Genomic DNA, 27,370 nt, shown 5'->3' on the forward strand with positions numbered 1-27,370 from the left:
AGATAACTATCAAACAGGGGTATTCTATTATTTGGCTGACGTGTATGCTTGTGGACTAATTATGGGATGCCCTTTCACCTTTACACAGCTCCGGAGGTAGGGGGGCGCAGAATAACAATAATAATAATAATACAGCACACAATCAAAAAAATACAGTCCTCATCTCCGCAACAATATATTGTTGCGAATATGGAATTTGGCCTCCATATCCGCTTGTAAATATTCCCCTATTTTCTCCAATACTCCCCAACTTTCCCCGATCCCCCATTCCCTAGTCCCATTGCATGTAAATAACAATCAGTAGAGCCGACCTTCCCCTTATTCCCCCATTAAATGTCGTGCCCAGGTCCACCGCACCACACGTAGACAACTTTCGGACATCTTCCTAGTTATTCTTATTCTATGTCAGTTAAGGCCTCGTTTCCATTAATTATGACTCTTCGTTGCACCAGAATGTGATTATATGGCATCAGTAGTGAGTTTAGGACCTTTCCCATACCTCCTTCCATCTTCTTCCCCAACAATTACAACAACAACAGAGGAGATGGCGGCGGAGCGGGGGAGGATGCGTCCTCACACCGGCTCGATTAGCGCCATAGACCATGCGCTCCACGGGGTTACCACGAAGGGGCTCCTTGTCAGCTCCTCGTCAAGGGCGGAGCCTGGTAAACCCCCCGCACGCACCCAATGAGAAGCAACGTGCCGATTCCACGAGGCGGAGCTAACGAGCCGAGGGCGTGTCACTCCCCGCCGGATATACGCGGCCCCGCGCCGGATGTGACGTCAGATGCGCACCGAGCTTGGAGAAGGAAAGCCACCTGCGAGCGCTGAGTCAGATGCGCCCCCAGCTTGAGCAGACAAGACGCCATCCGAGCGCTGCGACCTCCCCGCATCTCTGGACCGGACCGAGTCGATTCTGACCTTTGAGCCCAGGTGCACCTGGAGCCATCGCTACCCGCCTGTCCTTTCCATCAATCCCCGTGTGAGTCAGCTTTGTCCCGTTTATCTGTCGTCTGTTGGGAATAATATAAGATTGTGTCTAAGTGCTTGTCTTTCTATGCTGTCCCTCTTGTAGTTGTAATCTAACCTTCCGCCTTAATATAACCTCCTCCGGAGGTCTTGAGAACTGAACCCCTGGTGTCGTATTGTGTTATTGTAATCCAGCCGGGTGTCTTCTTTTTCTTATTGAGCCAGCATCGCGCGACTTCGTCAACGTCGAGTATAGTCGGGTAATTTGTGCGGACACGACGGCCATTCCGCTCGGCCCACTTTAACATCAAAGTCGTGTCTGTAACAATTGGTGTCGAGGAGTGAGATTCGGACCCGGGACTAAATTAGTTAGGCCCAAATTTTGGGAGGGAAAATCGGTTCGGAGCGCGTACTGCGCTCGACAAAATCGAGCCGGAGCGCGGTCCCGCGGTTACTGCGCTCGCCGAAATTATAACGAAAAAAAAAAAATTTGGATTTGTTTTACGAAACTCGAATTTTGCAAGTCGCGCTATGGCGGATCAAGACGGCTGGGGTCCGGTAGGGGAGAGTGAAGCAGGGTCGGTCCAGGACCAAATTGAGGGACATGAGGGACATGAGGAGAGCGAAACAGCGAGAGTAGCAGGCACGCAAAATGGCGCCTCGCAAGAGCGCGCGGTAGCCGAGCCCGCTGTATCAACGGGCTTTAACATGCAGCCGATTGACATACAGGCCCTCATTGCGCAGCTACAGGCAGCTGTACAGATGAGTATGGGGAGCCAAATTGAGCGATTGGGTGAGCGATTGGAGGGCCAAATGGGGGTAATGGGGAACCGGATGGATGCTCAGAGTGAGCAATTGGGAGTAATGAGGGACGAAGCGAGGGGTACTGGTGAGGGGTTAGACAAGAAATTTGGGAAGTTAGACAATAATTTTGAGGGGTTAGACAACGGGATAAAAGAAGTGAAAAATGGGTTAATGGGGGTAGAAAATAGAATGGCTGCCCAGGAGAATCAGATAGAGGGAGTGAAAAATGGGTTAGAGGGGTTAGAAAACAGTATGGAAGGCAAATTGAGGGACATGAGGGACCAAGCGGAAAGGGAAGTTAAACAAATGGAGCAGCAGATAGAGGGGGTCAGAATGGGGGTAGAAACCAAACTGGATGCTCACAGGGAGGAAATGGAGCAGATGAGGGTGGCATCTGGGCAGGAGATGCAAGTGATGGGAGAGGAGATCAGAAGAGGAGTGAATGAGGAGGTCGGAGGAGTGCGCGAGGAGGTGAGGCACTGTGAGGAGCACATGGAGAAGGAGGTGAGAAAGGGGACTGTAAAGTTACAGGGGGGCATAGAGGTCCTGACGCAGGAGGTGGAGCAGCTAACAGAGGGACAAAAAGAACTAACGGACCAGGTAAAGAGGCACACTGCGGTATTAGGAGGTTTAAAAGCGACACAAAACGACATAAAAAACGACTTGATAGCGACGAAGAGGGAATGTCAGATGGTACGTGAGGGACTGACAACGAGGTTGGACGAGGTGATAGAGGTAATGGAGACGAAGGACCGGCAGGTGAGGACGCACCTGGAAACGGTCAAGGTAGCCTTGGAGGACGAGCTTGAGGAGACGTACCGGGGAATAAAAGAGGTGAAGCACAAATTAGAAGAAGTGGAAGAGGGGATGAGCGAAATTAAGAAGCGACGGAGAGGGGATAAGAAAGAGATAAAGGAGGAAGTAAAAGAATTGGTCCAAAGTCTGTGTTTGGATCGTGATGATGTGCTCATTAACCGGATGAGGGATTCGCAGGTGATGGAGGAGAAGCGAAGAGGAAGAGGACCCGGTGTAAGTGGTGACCAATATGGTCGTGCGTATGATGCGCCAGGGGATTTAAGAAGCTTGGGGGTCGAGATAGACCCGGGTGTTCGTGAGAGGCCGTTGGTGAAGTGTGCGACAGGTCTGGCGTGCGAAAAAGGAGGTGTGCAAGAAAGTCCGACTCTGGGGTGTGTGAGGAAAAAGCGCGCGCCGAGGAGTGAGTGTGCTGGCGAGAGTGAGTCGGTCGTAGCGCGTGTGCGAGGGAGCACATGGAAGCGTGGCGTGGTGAGTGTTACAGAGGGTGTGACGGGAGAGTGTGCGCGAGAAAGGTGTGTGACGGACAGGTGCACGAGGAAAGAGTGCGCTGTCAAGAGTAAGGGTGAGTGCGTTGTCAAGAGTGGAGGTGAAAGTAGTGAGAGTGACATGGAGCGTGAGTTAGTTGTGACAGGTGAGCGAGGATGTACACCTGGGATGGAAGGATGCACACCTGGAATGGTAGAGCGTGAGTGGGAATGCACGCTGGAGTTGGTGGTGAGGCACGTGGTTGGGTGTGCGAATGAGAGCACACCTGTGATTGTCACAGAGGAGGTGACTGAGGAGGGGGCGCGAAGAGGTGTATTGGTGAGGTGTGCGAGCGACGAATGTGTGCCAAAGTGTTCGGTGGTCAGGTGTGTGACCAAGGCTGTGAGTGGAATGAGTGTGCCTGGGTGTGTAAGGAACGGTACGAGGAGCATGGAAACGGCTGGATGTGTGAGCAAGGAACGGGCTGCGGGGTGTAAGCGTCCAGGTGAAGCATCGACGTTACACGGGTTAGAGGTTAGAGCGACTTTTAGCCGAAGCAGGCCCTCGGTGCGTGCCGGGCCTCGCTTTGAACGGCCGCGTCCAGGCTCCACTAGGCGGAGCTGGCAGCCCGATAGGAAGGGTCGTTATGGCGACCACGTTTTGTTGAAACGTGCCGGCAGGTCGAGATCGGGACATTGGATGGCTCCACGCCGAGGTGATGCGTGGGATCTCGGCCCGGGTAAGCCCCCGTCCCTGCACCGAGTGCCGGACGCATCCAGCCGCTGGCACAGAACAACCCGCATTCATGGCTTGGCTTTACGAAGCCGGGCTTTGGACAGGGATTGGCGCACCGAGAGGTATTAGTGAGTAGACTGGGTGATGAGGTTAGTGTTTTGGACCCAAAATTAGAGAAAAACAAAATTTGATGATTGGCAAGGGATTGGCAGTAGTGATTGGCAGATGATGGGTAGTGATTGGCAAATTTTTGATTTGTTGAAATTTGATGTGCAAAATTGGTAGTGAGAGACCCCCGATGTGGTGGGATGGCATCCCTGCCACCCTTCCCATGAGGGGGGCAAAGGAGCAATAGCTTATGGGGTGTATGGCAGTGAAAACTAGCCCGGGTGGGTTAGGTTATATTGATAGGGCCCTAGAAGATGACATTAGGTAACGTCAAGGTTAGTTAGTGACTGATACCTGTAGTGGGGACGCAGGTAGATTAGTATGGATGATAATGACGAGGGAGCGCAATAGTTTAAAGGGACGACTGGGAAGCGCAAGTTTCAGAAGGGAATAGTTAGCTGAGATGATGCCGTGTGTGTGTGAGGATGGAACAGGTGTGATTGCACAGGTGTGCAACTGGACAGGTGTGTGGAGCAGTGTATGAGTAGTGAGTGTGTGGATCAGCGCGAATGCGCTTGGGGAGAGAAGGGTGCAGGTGGCACCAGGTGTGAGAGCACAGGTGTGCAGGTACAGGTGTGTGGAGAGAGTTGGAGTGAGTGGTACGGAGTGGTGTGCATGGTGCGAAGGTGTGAATGGGGGAAGAGTGGACCCCCATCACGGATACCCGGGGCGGGTAGTGTAAGTGTTAGGTAGAGGGTACAGGTAAATTGTGGTTGGATATTGGCATCTGTGGTGCGGTTGCAGAATGGTGTTGTGAATGGGTGCATTAGTGTTGTGGAAATGGCTGGGCGTGTAGCCTGTTAGTGTGTGTAGTTGGTTGGGCACTCCACCACTGTGAGGATGTCGGCCAGGTGAGGCCGCAGGTGGGCTCTGGGAGCCGGTAGAGTTGTGGATGGGGCCCGAGGATCCGGAGGACGGACCCGGGTAGCCCAGTGCCAGAGAGGGCACCGAGTGGGGAGAGTGCGAGAGGGCCTTCCCCAGGTAGTTAGGTTAGGGTAAGGAGCAGGTAAGCTCGGAGGCAACTGCAGTGGTGGAGGTGTGCAGGTGGGTAGACCCGCTGGGAGAGGTACACGCCACAGCCCAGAAATTGTGCGAGGGCACCGGGAGATGAATCGGGGGAGTGAGACCCCAAATTGAAAAGCACCACAGTTTGGCCAATGGGAATTGGTTTTTAGAACCCATAGTGTAAGAGGGCCAATGGTTTGGCCGGAGAAAGACCCCGGGTAGTGTAAAGTTGTTAAAGTCATTTAGGCGATAGTTAGGATTGATGAACCTGTCGCACCATACGCAGCCACTTACCTGTGGTGATGATGATGACTCCACACCTGTGTTTTCGTTGGTTGTGTTGCAGAAATGAGAATTGCTGTGAGGATTTGTGAGACGCATCACGACGTGGATGAGACATTGGGGTGATTCCATCTCTCCCTCCCTAGGAGGGACTGATGATGAATTGGTAATGGCAAATTTTGATGTTGAGTTGAAAATGGCAAATTTTGATGAGAGTTGAAAATGGCAAATTTGATTGGTTAGGAGGGAGAGAAGACGAATTTGGTTTATGGGAGGAACGGGGAAGACAGTAGGGATGTTTGTCGATTTGTAAAGTAGATGTTTATGGGTAGTGTTGTGTTTTGTGGATACAGTAAGGGGTAAGGGAGGGGCCATGTAGGTTACCTGGTGGGGGGGGGGGGGCGTACGATAGGAACGTACCTGTCTCACCTGGTTCCCATGTGCCCCCAGTGTGCATCATCTTGTATTGCGTGCACTTTTGCGCCCTTACCACCTTACTCACTTGTCTGCTTCTTTTGTCTCCCACCTCCGAGGATCTGGCTTTGGGGTAGAGAGAGAGGAGAGAGAGGTGCTGGCTGCGCAGTTGTGGGCCTGCACTTTCGCTGTTTGCTGCCGGGATCGATACACCATATGGACCGCAATGTTTGTGGCCACCCACAATGGACCGCAGTTCGTTTGCGGCCAAGCACCACCCGGGGATGGACCTATGGGTCAACGTGGCACCTATGCCATAAAGGTGAACCACTGTTAATTAACACCACTGAAGTGCACCACAAGAAGAGCAAGAGACACCTGCAGGGTTAGGGGTTGTCGAATTTATTTTTATTCCAATGAACAATGGTGACTGCACCGATTGGTGGTGGGGTGGTGCTGTTGATGCTCGGGAAGGGTGCTCTGCACGTTATTAAAGGCCGTCGGCCACAGAGCACTCGTGGGTTGGTGTATCGATGCTGGCAAGCGCGCTCTCTCTATGCATAACATCTGCATGTGTTCCTCCAAAGACAGGTCCTGGATCGTAGTGTAGATATCAGCGTAATCTTGTAAATAATGCTCCCTACCGGCTGTATGTTTAGTTTGCGAATTCTTTCCGGATTCGGTTATCCTGTGGGTGTGTTTCTGTGAGGAGAAGGGTGCAACGTCGCAGGGGGACATATTTACTCATTTGTGAATATCTGTAAAACTGTCGCACTCAGGGTAGAGTTAATAGTAGAGGGAACTACATTGCGTGCCACACTAAAGTAGGTAAAAATTTATCGGGTCGGGACGCCCCGAGGGTAGAGAAGGGTGCAATGTTGCGAATATGGAATTTGGCCTCCATATCCGCTTGTAAATATTCCCCTATTTTCTCCAATACTCCCCAACTTTCCCCGATCCCCCATTCCCTAGTCCCATTGCATGTAAATAACAATCAGTAGAGCCGACCTTCCCCTTATTCCCCCATTAAATGTCGTGCCCAGGTCCACCGCACCACACGTAGACAACTTTCGGACATCTTCCTAGTTATTCTTATTCTATGTCAGTTAAGGCCTCGTTTCCATTAATTATGACTCTTCGTTGCACCAGAATGTGATTATATGGCATCAGTAGTGAGTTTAGGACCTTTCCCATACCTCCTTCCATCTTCTTCCCCAACAATTACAACAACAACAGAGGAGATGGCGGCGGAGCGGGGGAGGATGCGTCCTCACACCGGCTCGATTAGCGCCATAGACCATGCGCTCCACGGGGTTACCACGAAGGGGCTCCTTGTCAGCTCCTCGTCAAGGGCGGAGCCTGGTAAACCCCCCGCACGCACCCAATGAGAAGCAACGTGCCGATTCCACGAGGCGGAGCTAACGAGCCGAGGGCGTGTCACTCCCCGCCGGATATACGCGGCCCCGCGCCGGATGTGACGTCAGATGCGCACCGAGCTTGGAGAAGGAAAGCCACCTGCGAGCGCTGAGTCAGATGCGCCCCCAGCTTGAGCAGACAAGACGCCATCCGAGCGCTGCGACCTCCCCGCATCTCTGGACCGGACCGAGTCGATTCTGACCTTTGAGCCCAGGTGCACCTGGAGCCATCGCTACCCGCCTGTCCTTTCCATCAATCCCCGTGTGAGTCAGCTTTGTCCCGTTTATCTGTCGTCTGTTGGGAATAATATAAGATTGTGTCTAAGTGCTTGTCTTTCTATGCTGTCCCTCTTGTAGTTGTAATCTAACCTTCCGCCTTAATATAACCTCCTCCGGAGGTCTTGAGAACTGAACCCCTGGTGTCGTATTGTGTTATTGTAATCCAGCCGGGTGTCTTCTTTTTCTTATTGAGCCAGCATCGCGCGACTTCGTCAACGTCGAGTATAGTCGGGTAATTTGTGCGGACACGACGGCCATTCCGCTCGGCCCACTTTAACATCAAAGTCGTGTCTGTAACAATATATATATACATATATATATATATATGAATTTTAAAATGGCTCTGCTGGCTGAACAGGTGTGTGTGTGTGTGTGTGTGTGTGTGTGTGTGTGTGTGTGTGTGTGTGTGTGTGTGTGTGTGTGTGTGTGTGTGTGTGTGTGTGTGTGTGTGTGTGTGTGTTCGTTCTTCGTTTGCACATACCATGCAGCTTCTGTCTTGGATTTGGTGAAACCTAACTCATTGCTCAGTCACCTGTTTTTGTGTTAGGATTTTCCACTTCCAGCTACTTGCATTATGCTTCAACAAGCTACAAGTTTTACCCTCCATTGTTATGATGACAATAATAACAGTAATGAAATTGTTATTTTTTACTCTTACCACATGTTATCATTGTCATTATTATATTATTATTTTCACAATTACTAAGTACCGCAACTATTATTTGTGATTCGACCATTGGAAGAAATGACAAATATCAATGTTTGTAATCATCAATCTGTTGCTCTTTCAGGACAGCTGTTGTCATTCGAGGAAAGGTGGAGGTTTCTGACGGAAGTCCACTTGTTGGAGTGAATGTCAGTTTCCCAGATAATCCTCAGTTTGGATTTGCATTCACCCGCCAAGATGGCACGTATGTATCACAAACTGACATGGGCCTGTATTTTTCTTTATATGAATGAACAATCTTCCTTGTTGTTCCTGAGACTGTTTGCAACTTCTTGCTACCTCCTCTGTTTGTAGGAAAAATAGATTGAGAAGGGCGATGTTTCCTTTTGGGAAAGAATAGATCGGGAAAGAATCGATTCCAAATGTATTCTTAAATGAAAGCGAGGAGAATAATATTACATTTAACAAGAATTTAGCTCACTAACATTTCTATAATCGAACTAAAATATGCAATTTGTTGTCTGTCTGGCTGTCTGGCTGCGATACATTCGGTCGTACATTCATCGTACATGTATCGGCTGCGATACATTCATCTCAACCAGACTTCACAGGAGGACGAAGGGTCACGTGATAGAGGTTGTAGCGACCTCATTTGTCCCAAGGGGCTGTTGCGGTGTATAAGTCGCTTATCATGGCGTTTCGTGGGCCACACGCACAGGAAGTAAAAATTATTATCACCATAAACTATTTGGTCAATTCTGTCCATCGCATGATTACTTTTTAAAACAGTTGCTACTATTGTTTAACACTCAACTGAAAGAAATCTGGAAGAAACCTGACGTCACTGAGACATTCTATGCTCATCGTGTCCACCACAGACTAATGGATTTTGGGCCGCCTCGACTTGCTCGGCTTCTTGGTAGGCCGCTAACTAGGCCGCAATGATCTTTACCAAATAAAGGTTCTTACATGAGTCTTTACACATGAATGATGTATCCTATCGCTTGCCTGATTTTTGGAACCAACAGATGATATGTGGTCTCCACACGGATGGTTTATAATTTATATATTGAGGCCTTATATGTGATTTCTCCTGACCGTCGCTTCAAGTGTTACGTGTGATGTTGCCCCTGACACCCTTACGGCACAATTGTGACCATTATTCGACGTATCATCCTATTCCTAACGGTCACTAGCATTGTTTAACATTCACATGAGGGAAATCTGGAAAATATTGGACATACTTGCACAGGGCAGTGTATCAGTTAAGCGCTGCTGGTATGCACACCTACCGGAAGTAAAACATCATTATCTATCTATAATTCCAGTAATCTCTGTGTGTCTGTGTGTGTGTCTGTGTGTTTGTCTGTGACCGCTGTTTCGCGACAACTACCGGTCCGATATACTTGCAACTTGCCAGGTATATTGCTGGGGACCCGAGGATGTGCCTTTTCAAGGTTTCATATTAATCGGACAAGTAGTTACCGAGCTATGGCGATTTCTTTACCAAACTCCGCAAGCCGTTCGCTTTGGACCAAACCATTGCATGTAAATAGAGGGGGGGGATTGTCACCGTACTCGCAAGCCGTTCGCTTTGGACCAAACCATTTCATGTAAATAGAGGGGGGGATTGTCACCGTACTCGCAAGCCGTTCGCTTTGGACCAAACCATTTCATGTAAATAGAGGGGGGGGATTGTCACCGTACTCGCAAGCCGTTCGCTTTGGACCAAACCATTTCATGTAAATAGAGGGGGGGGATATAATTTTAGATATATATATAGTACGGGCATGCCCTAGTAACTATAATTATTATAACCAGTGGCCTACTTGTGGTGACAATCATAATCAGATTTATCCAAGCATCCCTATTCCTGTACTGCTTCCCAAAGCTATGGCAGAGACGCCTTTATTGCAGCCCTAATTACCCCATCCATCAGGCACATACAAGATCTGCCTTTTCCTCTTCCTCCCTCAACCCTACCCAACATGGCTGACCTCCTCCAGACTTTCGTTTTCTGCATGCTTGATGTGTCCAAAGTGTTTTACACCTTTAGTGTTTTATCATCGGTCCTTCCAATGTACACGTTGGTCAAATTACCCTGCGCTCGCGAAGCGAAAAGCGGGGTTAAGCATTCAGTTACGTAGGTACGTGTGCCGTGTGCCGTACGTGTCTGCATTTTAAAAAATCATTTTCTCGGCAACTATTGGTCCGATTGACATGAATTTTTCACCATAGGAGGGCCTCCTCCTGTATAATATTTTAATGATTATGATGTCATAGGTCACGTGGCACAGGCGCCATTTTGGAAAAACTTTGCACCTCTATATCTCTGAAACCTCCCCATGGAAAAAATTGAGACCTGGTTCATTGTCAAGTACTCCCCATGGGGAATAAGATATGTTAATGATGATGTCATCGGTGCCTTCGTTATGACGTCATAATTCCACAAGTACAACACTTTTCCGATCATTTTTTTTCCAGCAACTGTTGGTCTGATGGACACGAAATTTTCACCATAGAAGCGCCTCTTCCTTTCAAATATTTTAATGATAATCATGACGTCATAGGTCATGTGGTACAGGCGCCATCTTTGAAAAAACGAAAAACGTTGCACCTCTATATCTCCAAAACCGCTGCATGGAAAAAATTGAAACGTGGCTCATTGTAAAGAACTCCATATGGGGAATAGGTGTTGTTAACGATGACGTCATTGGTGCCATAATTATGACGTCATAATTCCACAGGGACAATGCTTAGTCTGATCAGTTTGAAATGTATTGAGCATGATCTATGCAACAATTATATTAGAGAATATGAACTTATGATGTCATCGCTTACGTGGTCTGGCAGCCATATTGGATCCAAAAAAAAGTTTAAAAACAGAAGAGTTGGCTCACAATGAGTTGACTGCGCAGGGTAAGTAATCTATGAATACCATCTGGTTTCTTCAAGCATCGATTTGTTTGTTCTTCTTGCAGTCCATGGAATTTTAAACATTCGTCTCCAACACCAGATTTCAAAAATGTCAATCTTCGTTTCTTTCTTCACTATCCATGACTCATATCCATACATTGCAAATGCAAATACCGGATCATTCACCACTCTCCTCTTGGTATGAATTGTCACATCGTTGTTTTTCCGGATCTTTGTCAATTCTGACATTGCAGTTCTCCCCAACACTAAACGTCTATTAATTTGTCCTCTCTCCACTCACTTCAATCTTCGAACCCAGGAAGAGTAAACATTCTTCTATTTCCATGTGATCGTCTCCCAAACTGAACATGTCGATCTTCTCAGTTGACAAGATTTTAGTCTTTTTAAGTTTAAATAAAGACCAGATTTTTCATTTTCCTCCTTCACAGTTTGCAACAGCTTCATCAAGTCCTCGTTGCTTCCTGCCAACAGAATGGTATCGTCGGCATACCTTAGATTGATACGTCTTCCTCCAATCCTGACCCCAGCCTCAATGTCATCGAGGTTAGATTTTTCGTCAAAATTGTTAATTATTTATTTTCATTATGTATAACTACAAATTAATGGGTCAATTCCGTCTGATTATAATGGCATAATAGTACCATTGATGATAATAATATTACCACGTGGGCTGGCAAGATGGCCGAAACGTACGCACTGTCGGCTCTCACCTGTCTAGCCTGGGTTAGAATGCCAACTGTAAAGTGTCCCCGCAGTGTTGCACCTGCAGGGCGATTCATCAGTGAGTGTGCCATCCCTCGGGTGGACGTTAAGCTGGGCATCCCGTCTGCCGGCATTAGTTGCTGCTCCTAATGAGCAAGTTGGACAATCATATTCTTTATGCATGTGTGGAATTTTTATTTGATATTGAGTACTAGCCCAAGGGTTACCTCCTGTGAAAGATGCTGTGGTATTTTAATACCCACATTCAACAAGGTACATCTGAATCCATGGCTATCACAATAAATGATAGGCCCAATTATGCAGTGCCCCCCTACTGCTCCTGCACAAGTTAGTAGTTTCTACAGATGCAATCCTGCTCGTTATTAAACATATTTCACATAAGGCCAGACCAATTTTATGATGCGATTAACTGGCAGCGTTTTTCTTTTTGGAGGAGGAGGCAATAAAAATAATAGTGGACAAATGTTTGAACGTGCTCGCTCGATGCGTTATTATTTCTGTTGACAATTTTCATCTCGGATCTGTTTTATACTTCCAATTTGGAACTGTGCTGGACAGCTCCACACAAAACCGTAACTGCACCAAATGTGTCAACGTGACATGACCAGTGCAGTTTAAATTTTATACACTTGTGCCTCCAAGTCAAATGGAGCATGAACTTTTGTGTGATTTGGCAGCTTGACATGAAGTCGGCTGAACTGTCAATAAAAACTTTACGTCGACACTATGGACACGTTTCCTATGACTTCTTCCAGTTTAACCTGCAGCCAGCATTTTATGCAGAGACCAACCCCGATCTTCAAACATCATACTATAATTCACCAAATGTCTGTCCGTCTGTCTGTCTGTCCGTCCGTCCGTTCCCAGGTACCGCAAAAACGGCTGAACCGATCGCAACTAAATTTTGGGTGGGTAATCCTGGGACCCCCTGGAGTAAAATAGGCTATATTGTTTTTCCAATTTCAGCTTTGGCCTCCACCATTTTCAGGTTTGGACTACCGCCTAACGCTATTGTCCCGGGTACCGCAAAAACGGCTGCACCGATGGCATCGATACACCTCCATGCCCGTGTAGTGGGAGTCCCACGGGTGACCCCACTAGTTATTTAAAAACATGGTGTCTAATGTTGAAGGACGTACTCTTCCACGCGCGTGTCTGAGAAGACAATACGTAGTGCAATGTGCACCGATGCAGAAACTGAATACACTCACAAAACTCTACCTTAGAACGGTGAAGAAGTTTTAATAGATGTTATAATTAATTAAATGATGTTATGCCACAAAGACTTACATTGAATCTGAAGTTTTATAAAGCACAGTATGACTAATATTATACTTCAACAACAACAAAACAAAAAAAACAATCAAACTTGTGTGATGTGTTAAATGAGTACACAGACTACAGAAAGGTAATTATTTGTAGGTATCGTCTTGGGTGAGAATAGAAAGGCCTTTTCATAGATTTGAGAGCTGATATTAAATAAAACTCTTGGAATTTTACTGTCGGATAACATTTTTTTTTTTCTAATTCCGATTTTTGAATTTTGACAGTATGTGCAGCTGGCACTGCTTTTAGCAGATGATAGTGTTACGTATTTTGAAGACTGCAAACTAACATCCAGTTGTATTGGAGCATGTATACAGTCGTGGCCAAAAATATTGGCACCCTTGCACTGTCCTCAAATAACTCACAATTTTCTCAAAAATAAGTTGAAATTGACAAAAGTATTTTGTCCCCACAATTCTTTATTTCACTGTTATTATTACAGAACCTTTGTTTTTGATTCAGAACTTAATATATCCTTTTAATTCAGAAAATAAAAAGAAATGGCATTGACAAAATTATTGACACCCAAGACTTAATATTTGGTAGCACGGACTTTGGAGAAAATAACTACAGTCAAGCGCTTCCTATAGTCATGAATGAGCTTCCTACACCTCTCTACTGGCAGTTTGTCCCACTCTTCCTGTGTAAACTGCTCCAGTTCTCCCAGATTTGAAGGGTGCCTTCTTCCAACTGCTGTTTTCAGATCTCCCCACAGGTGTTCAATGGGATTTAGGTCTTGCCTCATTGCTGGCCACTTCAGAAGAGTCCAGCATTTTGTCTTGAACCATTTCTGGGTGCTTTTTGAAGTGTGTTTGGGGTCATCGTCCTGCTGCAAGACCCATTGTCCTGCTCATTGTCCTGAGTTGGCGACGGATGGTGCGAGTTGAAACTGTCGTACCTTGTGTCTGAAGGTCAGCTTGAATCTGTTTGGCAGTTGATCGAGCTGCTTTCTCCACCGTTCGAACAATCCTACGCTGCAAACTTCGATGAAGTTTTCTCTTGCGGCCACGTCCAGGGAGGTTGGTTACAGTGCCATGGGCCTCAAACTTCATGATAACATTGCATACGGTGGACACAGGGACATCAAGGTCTCTGGAGATGGACTTGTAGCGTTCAGATTGTCCATGCTTGGCTACAATCTTGTCTCTGACCTCCTCAGACAATTCTCTGGTTTTCTTTATTTTCTCCATGCTCATGATGATCTGAAGGAAATGCATGAAGATCTAAAACGGGTCTGAAGATTAACTTAAAGAAAAAGAAAGTGATGTTTTCCAAATCCATTCTTCCTTAGCCAGGTGAAGTAAGTGGCATCAAATTAGGAGAGGTCAACAGTTACGTGTATTGTCTGAAATAAACAGAACAAAAATGGTTGGAGTGCTTTTCAAACTCCGAGTCATATTCTCAAAGGGAGACTGCCATTGTATCTTCAACCAATGTGTATTACCTGCACTGACCGGATGTCAGTCCTGACTGGACACCTAAATGCAAAAATAATAAACGAAAGATGACTCACAGAAGCATGGAAAGACGTATTCTCAGAATATGAAGAAGTGTGAGGAAAATGAATGAATGGGAAAGAACACAAACAAGGGTATGTGCCGTTGAAAAAGTAAGGAAACTAGAATGGCAATGGGCTGTTCATGTAACACGTACATGTATGTGTGGACATTAGCGGACGGATGTCGATATGTACGTTGACTGATGCTGTAATTAGAAGTCTCGTAGTTGGCACTGATTTATGCAGCGGGCAGTTCTGTTTTTTTCACATTCTGCAACTGAGCTTGAATACTTATTTAGTTTTGATATTTTATTTCCAGCTACAATTAGAGATCTTAACTCCGTAATTGGTAGGATGGATGAGTGACGGTCACCCCCTACTTGTCAAAGCCTTGCAGCATGTTCTGGTGTTGCACGGGGTGGTTATGATCACCATTCCAGTTAAGAGGTCCTAGTTGTATATACTCACTCATGGGTCACCTGATAGCTGATCTCCGGAGGTTACTCCACTCTGTAATGGTTGTCTGGCCTACTGATAAAGTTGGATATGACCATATATTCTGGACCTATTGGGCTAGGCCGCTGGGGTGTATGTGTTTGTTTGACCATGCGCTTTGGCTTTCTGGCCAAAGTGCATGTGTACACTAGTTTGACAAGCTTTGTTGGACTGGGTACCTTAGCTAGGAGATTGAGGTGCACATTCTTACCTTTGTTGCAATATTTGAATTTTAATCCTTTTTTAATTAAATTAAAAAGAGGTCAGATTACGCTTCACTGATATACAATAGGTGTTGGAATGACCGACCATGCATTCTGATACAGCGGGACAGGATGTATGTGCTTGTATGACCATGACCTTTGGCATTCTCATCGACGTACATTTGTATTAGTTTGTCTGAAAGCTTTGTTTGCCCGTGTGTTTGGTGTTGGTACCTAGTTTTCTTGTGGTTTTTCTTTCTTTCCTCTTTTTCTATAAACATCTCATTTCTCAAACAGCTGAAGGCAGATCATCCACATTTGGAAAACATTCAGGCATGCCCATGTATATTGGCCCTGTGGGTGAGGATGTACATGTTATTGTATGACTGAGCCTTGGCCTAATGGCTTCGGTGCATGTGCACTAGTTTTACAAGCATTGTTGTCTTGCCCGAAGAGGTTGCGAGACTATTGTAATACGTCTGTCTGTCTTTCTGTCTGTCTGTCTGTCAATGTCTGTATATTTTAGCTTTAATTTTTTTTTCTTTGCAACTGTTTGTCTGTTTTTTCTGTTTGTTCTGTCTGTCTTTCTGTCTGTCTGTCTGTCAATGTCTGTATATTTTAGCTTTAATTTTTTTTTCTTTGCAACTGTTTGTCTGTTTCAAGCAAACATTAAACATCAGCAGGATTCTCCATGGAGAATATTTTATTGATAACTCTGACGTCGTAGGTCACATGGTTTGGCAGCCATATTGGATTAAAGGAAAAACATTGGACATCTCCAAAACTGCTCATCGAAAAAAATAGAAACTTGCCATATGTCATCAACTCTCCATGGGATGTACAGTAGGTGTTTGCTTATCACAAGTTCACATATTGCAGTTTTGATTTATTGCAATTTAATTTTTTTATGACCAATTATTTGATTATCGCAGACGTGTTTCGCTTTTATCACAATGCCATCGCAAGGAGAAAAATTCAAACTGCGTACCTGAAACAACAACCACCCAGGATGTGCATAAACACGTTTTCACTCGACTGTGCATGTACTGTACACTGTATTTCCTCCGTGCTTGCAGGGTGAAAGATGATCAGTGATAGAGAGGTTAACATTCCTTTTTGAAACAGACCAAATAATCAGTAATGAGTTCCAAGAGATGTGCCAGACTTTCCCCAATCACACCTCGTCTCATGAAACAACGAAAGGCTGTTACATTAGAGGTGAAATTGAATGTGATGAAAAAAAACATGAGCGTGGTGAAGGTATAACGGAAATCGGCTGCACATACGTGATCGCTGAATCAACTGTGCATTTGATCTTTTGGCAAAAATAAAGGAAATATCAGAGACTGTAACCAGTTTGAGTGCTACGAGACTAACCAGAGTGATAAACAGTGCTCGGCAGAACATGGAGCGGGTATTAAGTGCATGGATTGAAGATCAATCATCCAAGATCATCCTCTTACTTGTGATCCAAGAAAAAGCCCATAGTTTGTGGAATAATTTAAAAATATGAAGAATTCGTGGAATGATTTAAAGACATTAAGGTTTTGGAAAACATTAAAGATTCGTGGGTGGAGGTGAGTGCTTCTACAATGAACGATAGATTAAAGTGTGGCCTGCCAGTGTCCACAATTTCATGGGGTTTCCTGATGTTCCGTTGATAATTACAAGACAAATTGTCGACCTGGTGAAGTGGGCTGGTTTTTAGGAGGTTGACAAAGAGGACGTGGAGGACTTACTAGAGTCTCATGCAGAACCCTTAAGCAACGAGGATCTCATGGAGTTGGAAAAGCAGTGGGCTGAAGAAGAAGAAGAAGAAGAAGAAGATGCTGTGACGCCTTTATTCAAACAGCTCACCATGAAAAACCTCATACTATGTTTGAGCAGGCCATATAATTTGTTATCGAGCAAGATCCAAATGTTGAAAGGAGCACTGATTTTAACCGTGCTGTTAATGACGCCATTTGTCGCTACAAGGAACTTTATGCAGAAATGAAAAAGAAAGCCATCCAACACATTCGCCGTGCATTTTTCAAGCTGAAAGACGTGTCACCAACTACATCCACCAGCCAGGATGCTCCTTCCACAAGCCACACCATTCGCACTAGTGAAGAAAGTGACAGCACAGCGTCGAGTGAAGAGGGAAACTATTTCTGCCTCTCCGCAAGTGTGACCTTCCTCCCGCAATCAACTCCGTTCCTCCAGCCTCAGTTAAAGAAAGTGTCGCTGCCACTCGGAGACTACAAACTTTGTTTGTTGTCTGGTGTGTACAATATTAAATTTTTCGTATCTATTTAATGTTCAGTATCTATTTATTTGTGAATGTCAGAAAAACCAGCCCAGGTACCCCGAAGAGTCCCAGCTAAAAACGCATCCCCCCTTAATACATGGGTTTCTATGGGAAAACGTGTTTCACTTAATGCAGTTTCGCTTATCCTAACGTTTTGCGACAACGCAACTCTTGTGATAAGCGAGGACTTGCTGTATGCATGTGCATGCACTACCAGTCAAAAGTTTTAGAACACCTCAATTTTTCCAGTTTTTGTTCAAATTTACGCAGTGTAATGTCTCAATGTACTCTGAAATTAAGCATGGAGCAAATAAACAATTGGAGATAAAAAAATTAATCATAGAATCATTTTGTTTAACAAAATTTAATTTACATTTTTGACTCAGCAAAGTAGCCACCTTTTGCAGATATAACCGCCGAACACACTCGTGGCATTCTTTCTACAATGGAAATCAAATATTGTGCGGGAAGTTCTTCCCAACACTGTTGCAGAAGTTCTCACAAATGTGTTGCACTTGTAGGTTGCTTTGCTTTCACCCTTCTGTCCAGATCATCCCAAACCAGCTCGATAGGGTTTAAGTCTGGAGACTGCTGGCCATTCCATGATTTGAAGCCTACCATCTTGTTCTTTTCCTCAAAGGTAGTTTTGACATAGCGTGGAGGTGTGTTTAGGGTCATTATCTTGCTGTAGGATGAACCCCTGACCAACTCGGCATATACCAAAGGGTATTGCATGGCGCTGCAAAATGCTGTGGTAGCCCTTTTGGTTCAGGGTGCCAGTCACTCTGTGCAAGTCGCCCACTCTGGATCCAGCAAAAGAGTCCCAGACCATCATGCTTCCTCCTCCATGTTTGACAGTTGGTGTCACACACAGAGGAACCATCCTTTCGCCTACTCGACGTCGTACAAAAACCCTGCGTGATGAACCAAAGATTCAAATTTTGATTCATCGGTCCATAAGACCTTCGTCCAGTCTTCAGTAGTCCACTGGTGGTGCTTCATGGCCCAGGCAAGCCTCTTTTTCTTATTTTGCCATCTTAGCAATGGCTTTCTTACTGACACTCGACCTGTCAAACCTGCAGCTCGAAGTCTTCTCTTCACAGTTGAAACTGAGACTTGCTTACTTCGACCAGTGTTTAGCTGTGCTTGAAGCTGTTGTTCTGTGAGCCGCCTATCACGCAAGCTGTTGACTCTCAGAAACTTGTCTTCTGATTCTGTTGTGGCTTTGGGTCTGCCAGACCTCTTCCTGTCAGAGTTTAATCCAGTTTCCAATGCACTACTTCCTGCAGTGCAATATTGTCCAAATAATGCTTCAGAGGGTGTAAAAACAGACTGTTCCAATACTGCTTTTATACAGATAGGGGTTTTATCATCAAGTAATCAGCAGAGGTTGGGACACCTGTAGGAATTGTTTGCATCAACTTTCAAGGCTTAATTTAGTTACATTGCTGCAGAACAACTGTAAGTTGTTAACCCATTACTTGTTCCCTGAAGAAGGCCTTTTTTTTTTTACAATATAACTGTGTAATTTACATTCTTTTCCAGTTTTTGCTAACTTAAACTTTTTTTTAACCTCAAGCAGTTTACTGCTTACCTATGTACCTTTTCAGGTTATTCACTGGTCTTGAATTGCTTAAATTTCAATAAAAACTGGAAAAATTGACGTGTTCTAAAACTTTTGACCAGTAGTGTATGTACAGTATATACATGTCATATATAAAGCTCTTTCTAACCACTCACTGACTGACTGACTGATATTAATGTTCGGTACCTTCCGGATGACGTAGAAAGCTGAAATTTGGCATGCCAACGGACATCGAAGCCGGTACACCGGGAAAAAATCACAGAACCGTCAGAAAGCATCTGTCAATGAAAATTTACCTTAAAAACAGTAAATGCGTACATAAAAAAAACAACAAAGAAACCTCAATCAATATGTAGCATTTCAAAATTGTAATTTCTATAACTGTAAACTGAAATAATGAAATAACCATGACAATACTGTCCGTAAATGTATTATACTGTCCGTAAATGAAAAAAAGAAAGAAAAAGTTTCCATGAATAATAATGTACGTAAAAAACCGCAAACACATCTTTAAAAAAAAAACCAACCCAATCGATATCTTGCATTTGAAAATTGTAATTTATATAAGTGTAAACTGTGAAATTAAAATCGCAATGAAAATTTATGTAAGAAAATGTAAACACGTCCGTAAAATATAGAAATGAAAAAATCTAAATTGATATTTGGTTGTTTAAGGAGAGGAGTTATACGGCTCTACGAAAGAACAGTTTCAGTCAAAGAGTAACTGAGAAATGGAATAGCCTTCCTCGGTTTGTGGTAACTGCACCAACACTTCAATTAATTATTTAAGAGCAGGTTGGACAAACATTGGTCCTCTCATAAAATGTTACCCTGATTTCCCAACAAACAAACATTTCCTCAAAATAAATTATGCTCAATTTAAGTTAAGTCGTGGGACATATACAAACCCCATCGATGGAATGATCAGAAGTTTAAACAGGATTACCTTTTTCTTCCGTACAATGATGATGATGATGATGATGATGATGATGATGATATCTAGCTGGAGGTCAGTGATGCTTGCCTATAAATCATAAAGCTTGTATTTATTATGTACTTACATACGAAGCACGGTTCAACAATGTGTAAGCATACCCACCTAAGATATTAGGCCTGTAGGCCTCTGCTGATTACACACTGCCACGGTTTGGTGCCTCAGATTTCCATTGGCTTTGTTTTTGTCGAGTGTCACTCACGATGAGGGACCGTGAAAAAGCTAATCAATGTCGAATAAAAATAGTTACATAATTTTTGAACGGCCCCATATTGGGGTTAAACACTCCGTGACCGTGTGACTAATCGGCTCGTTCTGATGTAACTGTGGTGGAGGCTGCCATGGATGAAAGTTGTGGAGTTAATTTTTTAATAGCGCATTAAATGCGTGTTTCCCAATCAGCCCGATAGCAGATTTTGGCGCAGCTAGTGACCACAGTGCGGTCAAGGTCATTCTTGTTGATTTCTGCTCTTTATAAATAATCAAAACAAGAACCACCAGCTGGCAGGAAGAGCTGTCTGCTCAGTGAATTGGCCTCTGCACAACTCTACGTGTTATCTTTTTCTTTTGTACAATGTGTAGAATCCACAAATGAGGTAGAATATGAATGAAACCAAAGATATTAGGACAGAGTGGATGAAATTAACTTTGCTTGTAATAATGTAGAAAGCATAGATTTTTATCCCCTGCAGACATTTCAGCCCACTCGGCTGTCCACCTTTACAATGGTCACGGAACCCGGATGTATAACCGTGACGTTGTTCCTTTGTAATATTCTTGTGTCCTTTCCTTCTTCAAATGTTCCATAGGTTTGATGTACTTGCCAATGGTGGCATTGCCCTGAGACTGCTGTTCCAACGTGCGCCATTTCCAAACCAGCTTCGCTCTCTCTGGTTGCCATGGAATCAGTTCGTTGTCATGGACACGGTAGTATTGCGGCGAGAAGAGAATGAGATTCCAAGCTGCGACTTAAGTGGTTTCCCCCGCCCGATGCCTGTCCTCCTACCCTCTTCCCTGTCAACACTGGAAGGCTTGTCTGCAGGCAGTTTCCCGATTATTCCCGAGATACAGGTACTCAAATATTCTTTGATTACCCACATTTGTGATGTGTGTTCACTGCCTTGTTTGGTTTTGTAGCGTACAGAAACACTTCTCTATAATCTTGCAAACAAGCCATGTACTTTTCTGCATACATCGCTGAACACAAAGTACATTGCAATCAGACAATAATATACATCATGCCTTTGATGAATAGAATGGCAGGTAACGTCCTGTGACTTTAATCATCAGTCGCAAGGAAGGTTTCCACCCTTCCCTTTATTACTCCACCAATACATTGTCCTCGATAATATGCTACTGCCTTCTCTCATTAGAACTTATCGTTTTAGATCGTCAAGGCTCCAAAAATATAATCTTCGAGTGCGAATTGAGTAAATGAAAAGTATAAATGCCAGATCAGCGCTGGGATTTGAGGATATACTCACTCAGTTATAACAAACCGAGGCAATGCATAATGACAAACTAGAACAACACTCGCTGGAGAGCAAACCTCCGCCAGGTTGAACGGTTTGCGTTTTGAATCCCACCGATAGGCCGGATCCGGATCTGAACCAAAATCTTATCGGCTTGTTATCGTCACCTAACCAACTCGTCCACCTAGTTTTGTCATAAGTCGTCCACAACTTTTTGAGATACCGTGCCCCCATGGTGATGTTGTGTCTTTGCTCTCAATATCGTGCCTCTTGTGTCTCTCAATGGTGAAGAATCACTTGGAAAATTATAAATTTCTAATATCCAGATCCGGATTTGGATCTGAACCAAAATTAAACCAATTCTTCCTCATCACACACCCAACCTGTCCACCAAGCTTCGTCCGAATCCGTCCACAACCTTTTGAGATACCGTGCCCCCATGGTGATATTGTGTCTTTGCTCTCAATATCGTGCCTCTTGTGTCTCTCAATGGTGAAGAATCACTTGGAAAATTATAAATTTCTAATATCCAGATCCGGATTTCGATCTGAACCAAAATTGAACCAATTCTTCCTCATCACACACCCAACCTGTCCACCAAGCTTCGTCCGAATCCGTCCACAACCTTTTGAGATACCGTGCCCCCATGGTGATATTGTGTCTTTGCTCTCAATATCGTGCCTCTTGTGTCTCTCAATGGTGAAGAATCACTTGGAAAATTATAAATTTCTAATATCCAGATCCGGATTTCGATCTGAACCAAAATTAAACCAATTCTTCCTCATCACACACCCAACCGGTCCACCAGGTTTCGTCCGAATCCGTCTACAATCTTTTGAGATACCGTGCCCCCATGGTGATATTGTGTCTTTGCTCTCAATATCGTGCCTCTTGTGTCTCTCAATGGTGAAGAATCACTTGGAAAATTATAAATTTCTAATATCCAGATCCGGATTTGGATCTGAACCAAAATCAAAATTGAACCAATTCTTCCTCATCACACACCCAACCTGTCCACCAAGCTTCGTCCGAATCCGTCCACAACCTTTTGAGATACCGTGCCCCCATGGTGATATTGTGTCTTTGCCCCCATCTCTCAATGTTGAAGAATCATTTGGAAAATTAAAAATTTCGAATGTCCGGATACGGATTTGGATCTGTACAAAAATTGAACCAATTCTTCCTCATCACACACCCAACCGGTCCACCAAGTTTCGTCCGAATCCGTCTACAACCTTTTGAGATACCGTGCCCCCATGGTGATATTGTGTCTTTTCCCCCCATCTCTCAATGGTGAAGAATCACTTGGAAAATTATAAATTTCTAATATCCAGATCCGGATTTGGATCTGTACAAAAATTGAACCAATTTTTCCTCATCACACACCCAACCTGTCCACCAGGTTTCGTCCGAATCCGTCCACAACCTTTGGCGATATCGTGCTCACAGTCGTTTCTAATGAGTCATCAAATAACGTTTCTATTATAGTTTTGTAGTCTTTTTCCAGAAAGGTTGTCTGCCAAGCTCAATTTTCAGTTTTACAATTCCAACTGAACCACTTCTGTCTGGGATTGGGGAAAAATGACCCCCATCGTGAACTTTCCACCATAACTCAAAAACTGAAGAAATAATAAGAGCTAAACATTTCTGACACTTTAGTTTTTAGTTATGCTGGAGTCATTCTGAGGCTCCTCACATAATCATCTGAGCAAAGGATCATGGGAAAATAATACAGTAAATGGTTTTCATGAGCGGTCCTCGTAAATTTCTCTTGGTGGTGTTTTGCGTCTGATAGTAGCAATTTTCTTGCCTCAAAGTACTGTACATGGAATGATGTATTCTACCTCGAATAACCACAAAAAGCTGATGAGAGTTCACAAAAACCAGTTCAGAAAGAAAGTTGGAAAATCTGACCCAGACTACAATGCGAAGGTGTGTGACACCGCAGTAACGTCACATTTCATGACGTGTCCGTAGCTTTTTGGCAGACCCAGCTTTCGGGAACATCTGACTTTAAGGTAATATGTACAGACCTGTCAGGTACAGAATCTCACTGCTTGTTCACCGACATCTACATCTTCTACCTTAAGCTTTAGAACTACATGAACCATGGAAAGAAATTCATTTTCTAGGGTTAGGGTTGTTAGGGTTAGGGTTAGGGTTAGGGGTGTTAGGGTTAGGGTTGTTAGGGTTAGGGTTAGGGGTGTTTGGGTTAGGGTTAGGGTTGTTAGGGTTAGGGTTAGGGGTGTTAGGGTTAGGGTTGTTAGGGTTAGGGTTAGGGGTGTTTGGGTTAGGGTTAGGGTTGTTAGGCTTAGGGTTAGGGTTAGGGTTAGGGTTAGGGTTGTTAGGCTTAGGGTTAGATGAGCGTATTGCCTTCGTCTTTTAAATGTTTCATCGAGTTGTTAGGGTTATGGTTAGGGTTGTTAGGCTTAGGGTTAGGGTTAGGGTTAGGTGAGCGTATTGCCTCAGTCTTTTATCTGTTTCATCACTCACACGGGTTTGTTGCTGAATTTGTCCAGAACGAGGACCTTCCGTTGATCTGATGGAGGAGGATCGTGGAGAAAAATAATCCTGTAAAACTCCACTGTCGGTGATGCTAACTCGTCATTGAAGGTTACCTTTCCTCTGATGAATGATAATGGGATTTTCACATTCCTTTCTTCTGCAATACCACGATACCGGTCGCACACTTCGTTTATCTCTGGCATATACACCATACTCGGCAGGATATTATAGCTACCATTGTGATACAGCAGCTTGGGAAGCATCTTTAGCTTTGTTCTTGGAAGGATGACAGGCTGAGTCAACGCAACTGGTGTGTTTAACGGAACAACAGGGGCTTGAACTCAAGACCCTGAGACCTTAAGCCAGCCACCTTGACCGTTAAGGCAACACCAGGCCTGTCTCTTGATAAACTTGCTGGTGTCTCTATCTGTAGTCTGGCATATAATCCACATTTCTAGTGATACTGGCTTGCTTCTCCAAGTTTTTCAATGCTTCCATGGTTGCTTCTGTTGGGAATAAGAATTACTGCCCGGGTGAAACAGACAGGAGAGTCTTAAAGAGCAATTCACGCTTGGTAAACATATTTAAGCCTCCCAGGAGAAAAACTCCGTTGGAGAAAAAACTCTAAATTGACACTGACCATGAGTAATTGAGACATTTTTGACTTTCGGTTGGTGTAATATACAGTACATTGTCTGAGGTTGTGATTTATATTTGATCGACCAGATTTGGATGGTCTAATTGTTAGAGCGTCCGCACCGAGTCTGGGATGTCGGCGGTTCAAACCCTGTTCGAGTCGTACCACAAATGGCGCGTGCTGATCATCTTTCCTTCCCTGAAGTTCACCATTTGAAAGGTCAAGAGCATGGACAATCCCCATAGGTTGGCACCCATGGGGAGGAAGGAATTTCTCCTTAGGAAATGCCCCGCTGAGTGTGGTGACAAAGACGGTGCCATTGTTGTGACGTCGCTGGTACCCAAAGTGCCCCAGGTGGTGACGTCACTTTTCCCAAACTCAGCGGTTCTGTTTGTCTCGTCTAACATTCTCGTGTTGCGTTGCATATGTTCATCTGTATATCCATGGGTGTGTGTGTGTGTGTGTGTGGCAGCTCCACTACGAGCAATAGATCATGTATACAGTGAGTACTGAGTTTACATCCAGACATTTCACTCGGTCTACGTCAAAAAATAAAATAATTAATTAACTAGTTAATTAGTATGTCTCCATCGTTTTTAAAAGGTCCTTTGTGATAACCTTCCCCATTCCAGGTAATATTTAGTTAATATCTGACGACATTAATTTACATTTATTGGCCGACATTTATTGTGGGGGGGGAGAGGGGGGGATATTTTGGGGGTCAACAGTTCAAAATTGAGCTTAGCAGACATTTTTTTCTGAATCAGGCACCACCCACTTATGTTGCGAATGTTGTCTTCCACTATTTATCGTGAAATGCCAGCAGGTAGCTTTTCTAAGCACATTTTTCGACATCCTGCCATGACTATGCTTGATGAGCACCTTCGCGATAAGTCTTTGCATAACGAGGAGGCCCTTGGAGGCATTATTTGGCACAAACAAGTTTGATCCATCTTTTCTGATTACCAACTGCTGGAAACTTTATGACACAAGATCTGATTTCCAGTGGATTAAGTGTCTCAACATTGCCCACTAGCTATGGTAATTTCCTCAACGTGCATGTGACTTCCTGCATTTCATTCAGATTTACTCATGCACGTGACACTTCGTTTGAAGGAACACTCCGGGCTATATTTTTGGATTATCGCGATACAAGATTTCCATCATGGAATATAACGTCGTTGAAAATATCCAATAGGATACACTGTAGTTGGAAAAATGCAAAATAAAGTAGAACAGAACTCGGTAGCACGCATACATTTTGTATCCCAGTGATAGGCCGAATCTGGATTCGGACCTGAACCAAAATCTAATAATTGGCTTGTTCTTGTCACATAACAAACTCATCCCCCCCAGTTTAGTCATATATAGTTACACAGTTAATACCTAAACTGTGTAAATATGTTATACTCATACATCGCTTTTCGCCCGATCTCTCAATGGTGAAGAATCTCTTAAAAATTAAATAATTCTCATATCCGAATCCATATTCAAATCTTCACCAAAATAGAAGCGAATAGCCCTTGTCAAACACACAACCGGTCCACCAAGTTTCGACCAAATCCGTCCACAACATTTAGAGATATCCTGCTTTGTATCGTTTTTGGCCCGATCGCCCAATGGTGAAGAATCTCTTAAAAATTAAATAATTCTCATATCCGAATCCATATTCAGATCTTCACCAAAATAGAATCGAATAGTCCTTGTCAAACACACAACCGGTCCACCAAGTTTCTTCCAAATCCGTCCACAACATTTAGAGATATCCTGCTTTGTATCGTTTTTGGCCCGATCGCCCAATGGTGAAGTATCTCTTAAAAATTAAATAATTCTCATATCCGAATCCATATTCAGATCTTCACCAACATAGAATCGAATAGTCCTTGTCAAACACACAACCGGTCCACCAAGTTTCTTCCAAATCCGTCCACAACATTTAGAGATATCCTGCTTTGTATCGTTTTTGGCCCGATCGCCCAATGGTGAAGAATCTCTTAAAAATTAAATAATTCTCATATCCGAATCCATATTCAGATCTTCACCAAAATAGAATCGAATAGTCCTTGTCAAACACACAACCGGTCCACCAAGTTTCGACCAAATCCGTCCACAACATTTAGAGATATCCTGCTTTGTATCGTTTATGGCCCGATCGCCCAATGGTGAAGAATCTCTTAAAAATTAAATAATTCTCATATCCGAATCCATATTCAAATCTTCACCAAGACAGAATCGAATAGTCCTTGTCAAACACACAACCGGTCTACCAAGTTTCTTCCAACTCCGTCCACAACATTTAGAGATATCCTGCTTTGTATCGTTTTTGGCCCGATCGCCCAATGGTGAAGAATCTCTTAAAAATCAAATAATTCTCATATCCGAATCCATATTCAGATCTTCACCAAAATAGAATCGAATAGTCCTTGTCAAACACACAACCGGTCCACCAAGTTTCGACCAAATCCATCCACAACATTTAGAGATATCCTGCTTTGTATCGTTTTTGGCCCGATCGCCCAATGGTGAAGAATCTCTTTAAAATTAAATAATTCTCATATCCGAATCCATATTCAGATCTTCACCAAAATAGAATCGAATAGTCCTTGTCAAACACACAACCAGTCCACCAAGTTTCAACCAAATCCGTCCACAACATTTAGAGATATCCTGCTTTGTATCGTTTTTG

General features: G+C 44.2%; 1 protein-coding gene across 1 annotated transcript in view; it reads left to right on the top strand.

The window, feature by feature from the left end:
- Window positions 1-27,370, top strand: part of LOC137422414 (teneurin-3) — a 419,444-nt gene that overhangs the window by 290,766 nt on the left and 101,308 nt on the right. The window contains exons 16-17 of the mRNA XM_078772563.1: window positions 8,144-8,263; window positions 20,880-21,141. Coding sequence (XP_078628689.1) covers window positions 8,144-8,263; window positions 20,880-21,141 — 382 coding nt within the window. The remainder of the gene's footprint in view (window positions 1-8,143; window positions 8,264-20,879; window positions 21,142-27,370) is intronic.

Source organism: Myxine glutinosa, chromosome 2, assembly GCF_964187855.1.
Source record: "Myxine glutinosa chromosome 2, kmMyxGlut1.1, whole genome shotgun sequence".
NCBI lineage: Eukaryota > Metazoa > Chordata > Myxini > Myxiniformes > Myxinidae > Myxine > Myxine glutinosa.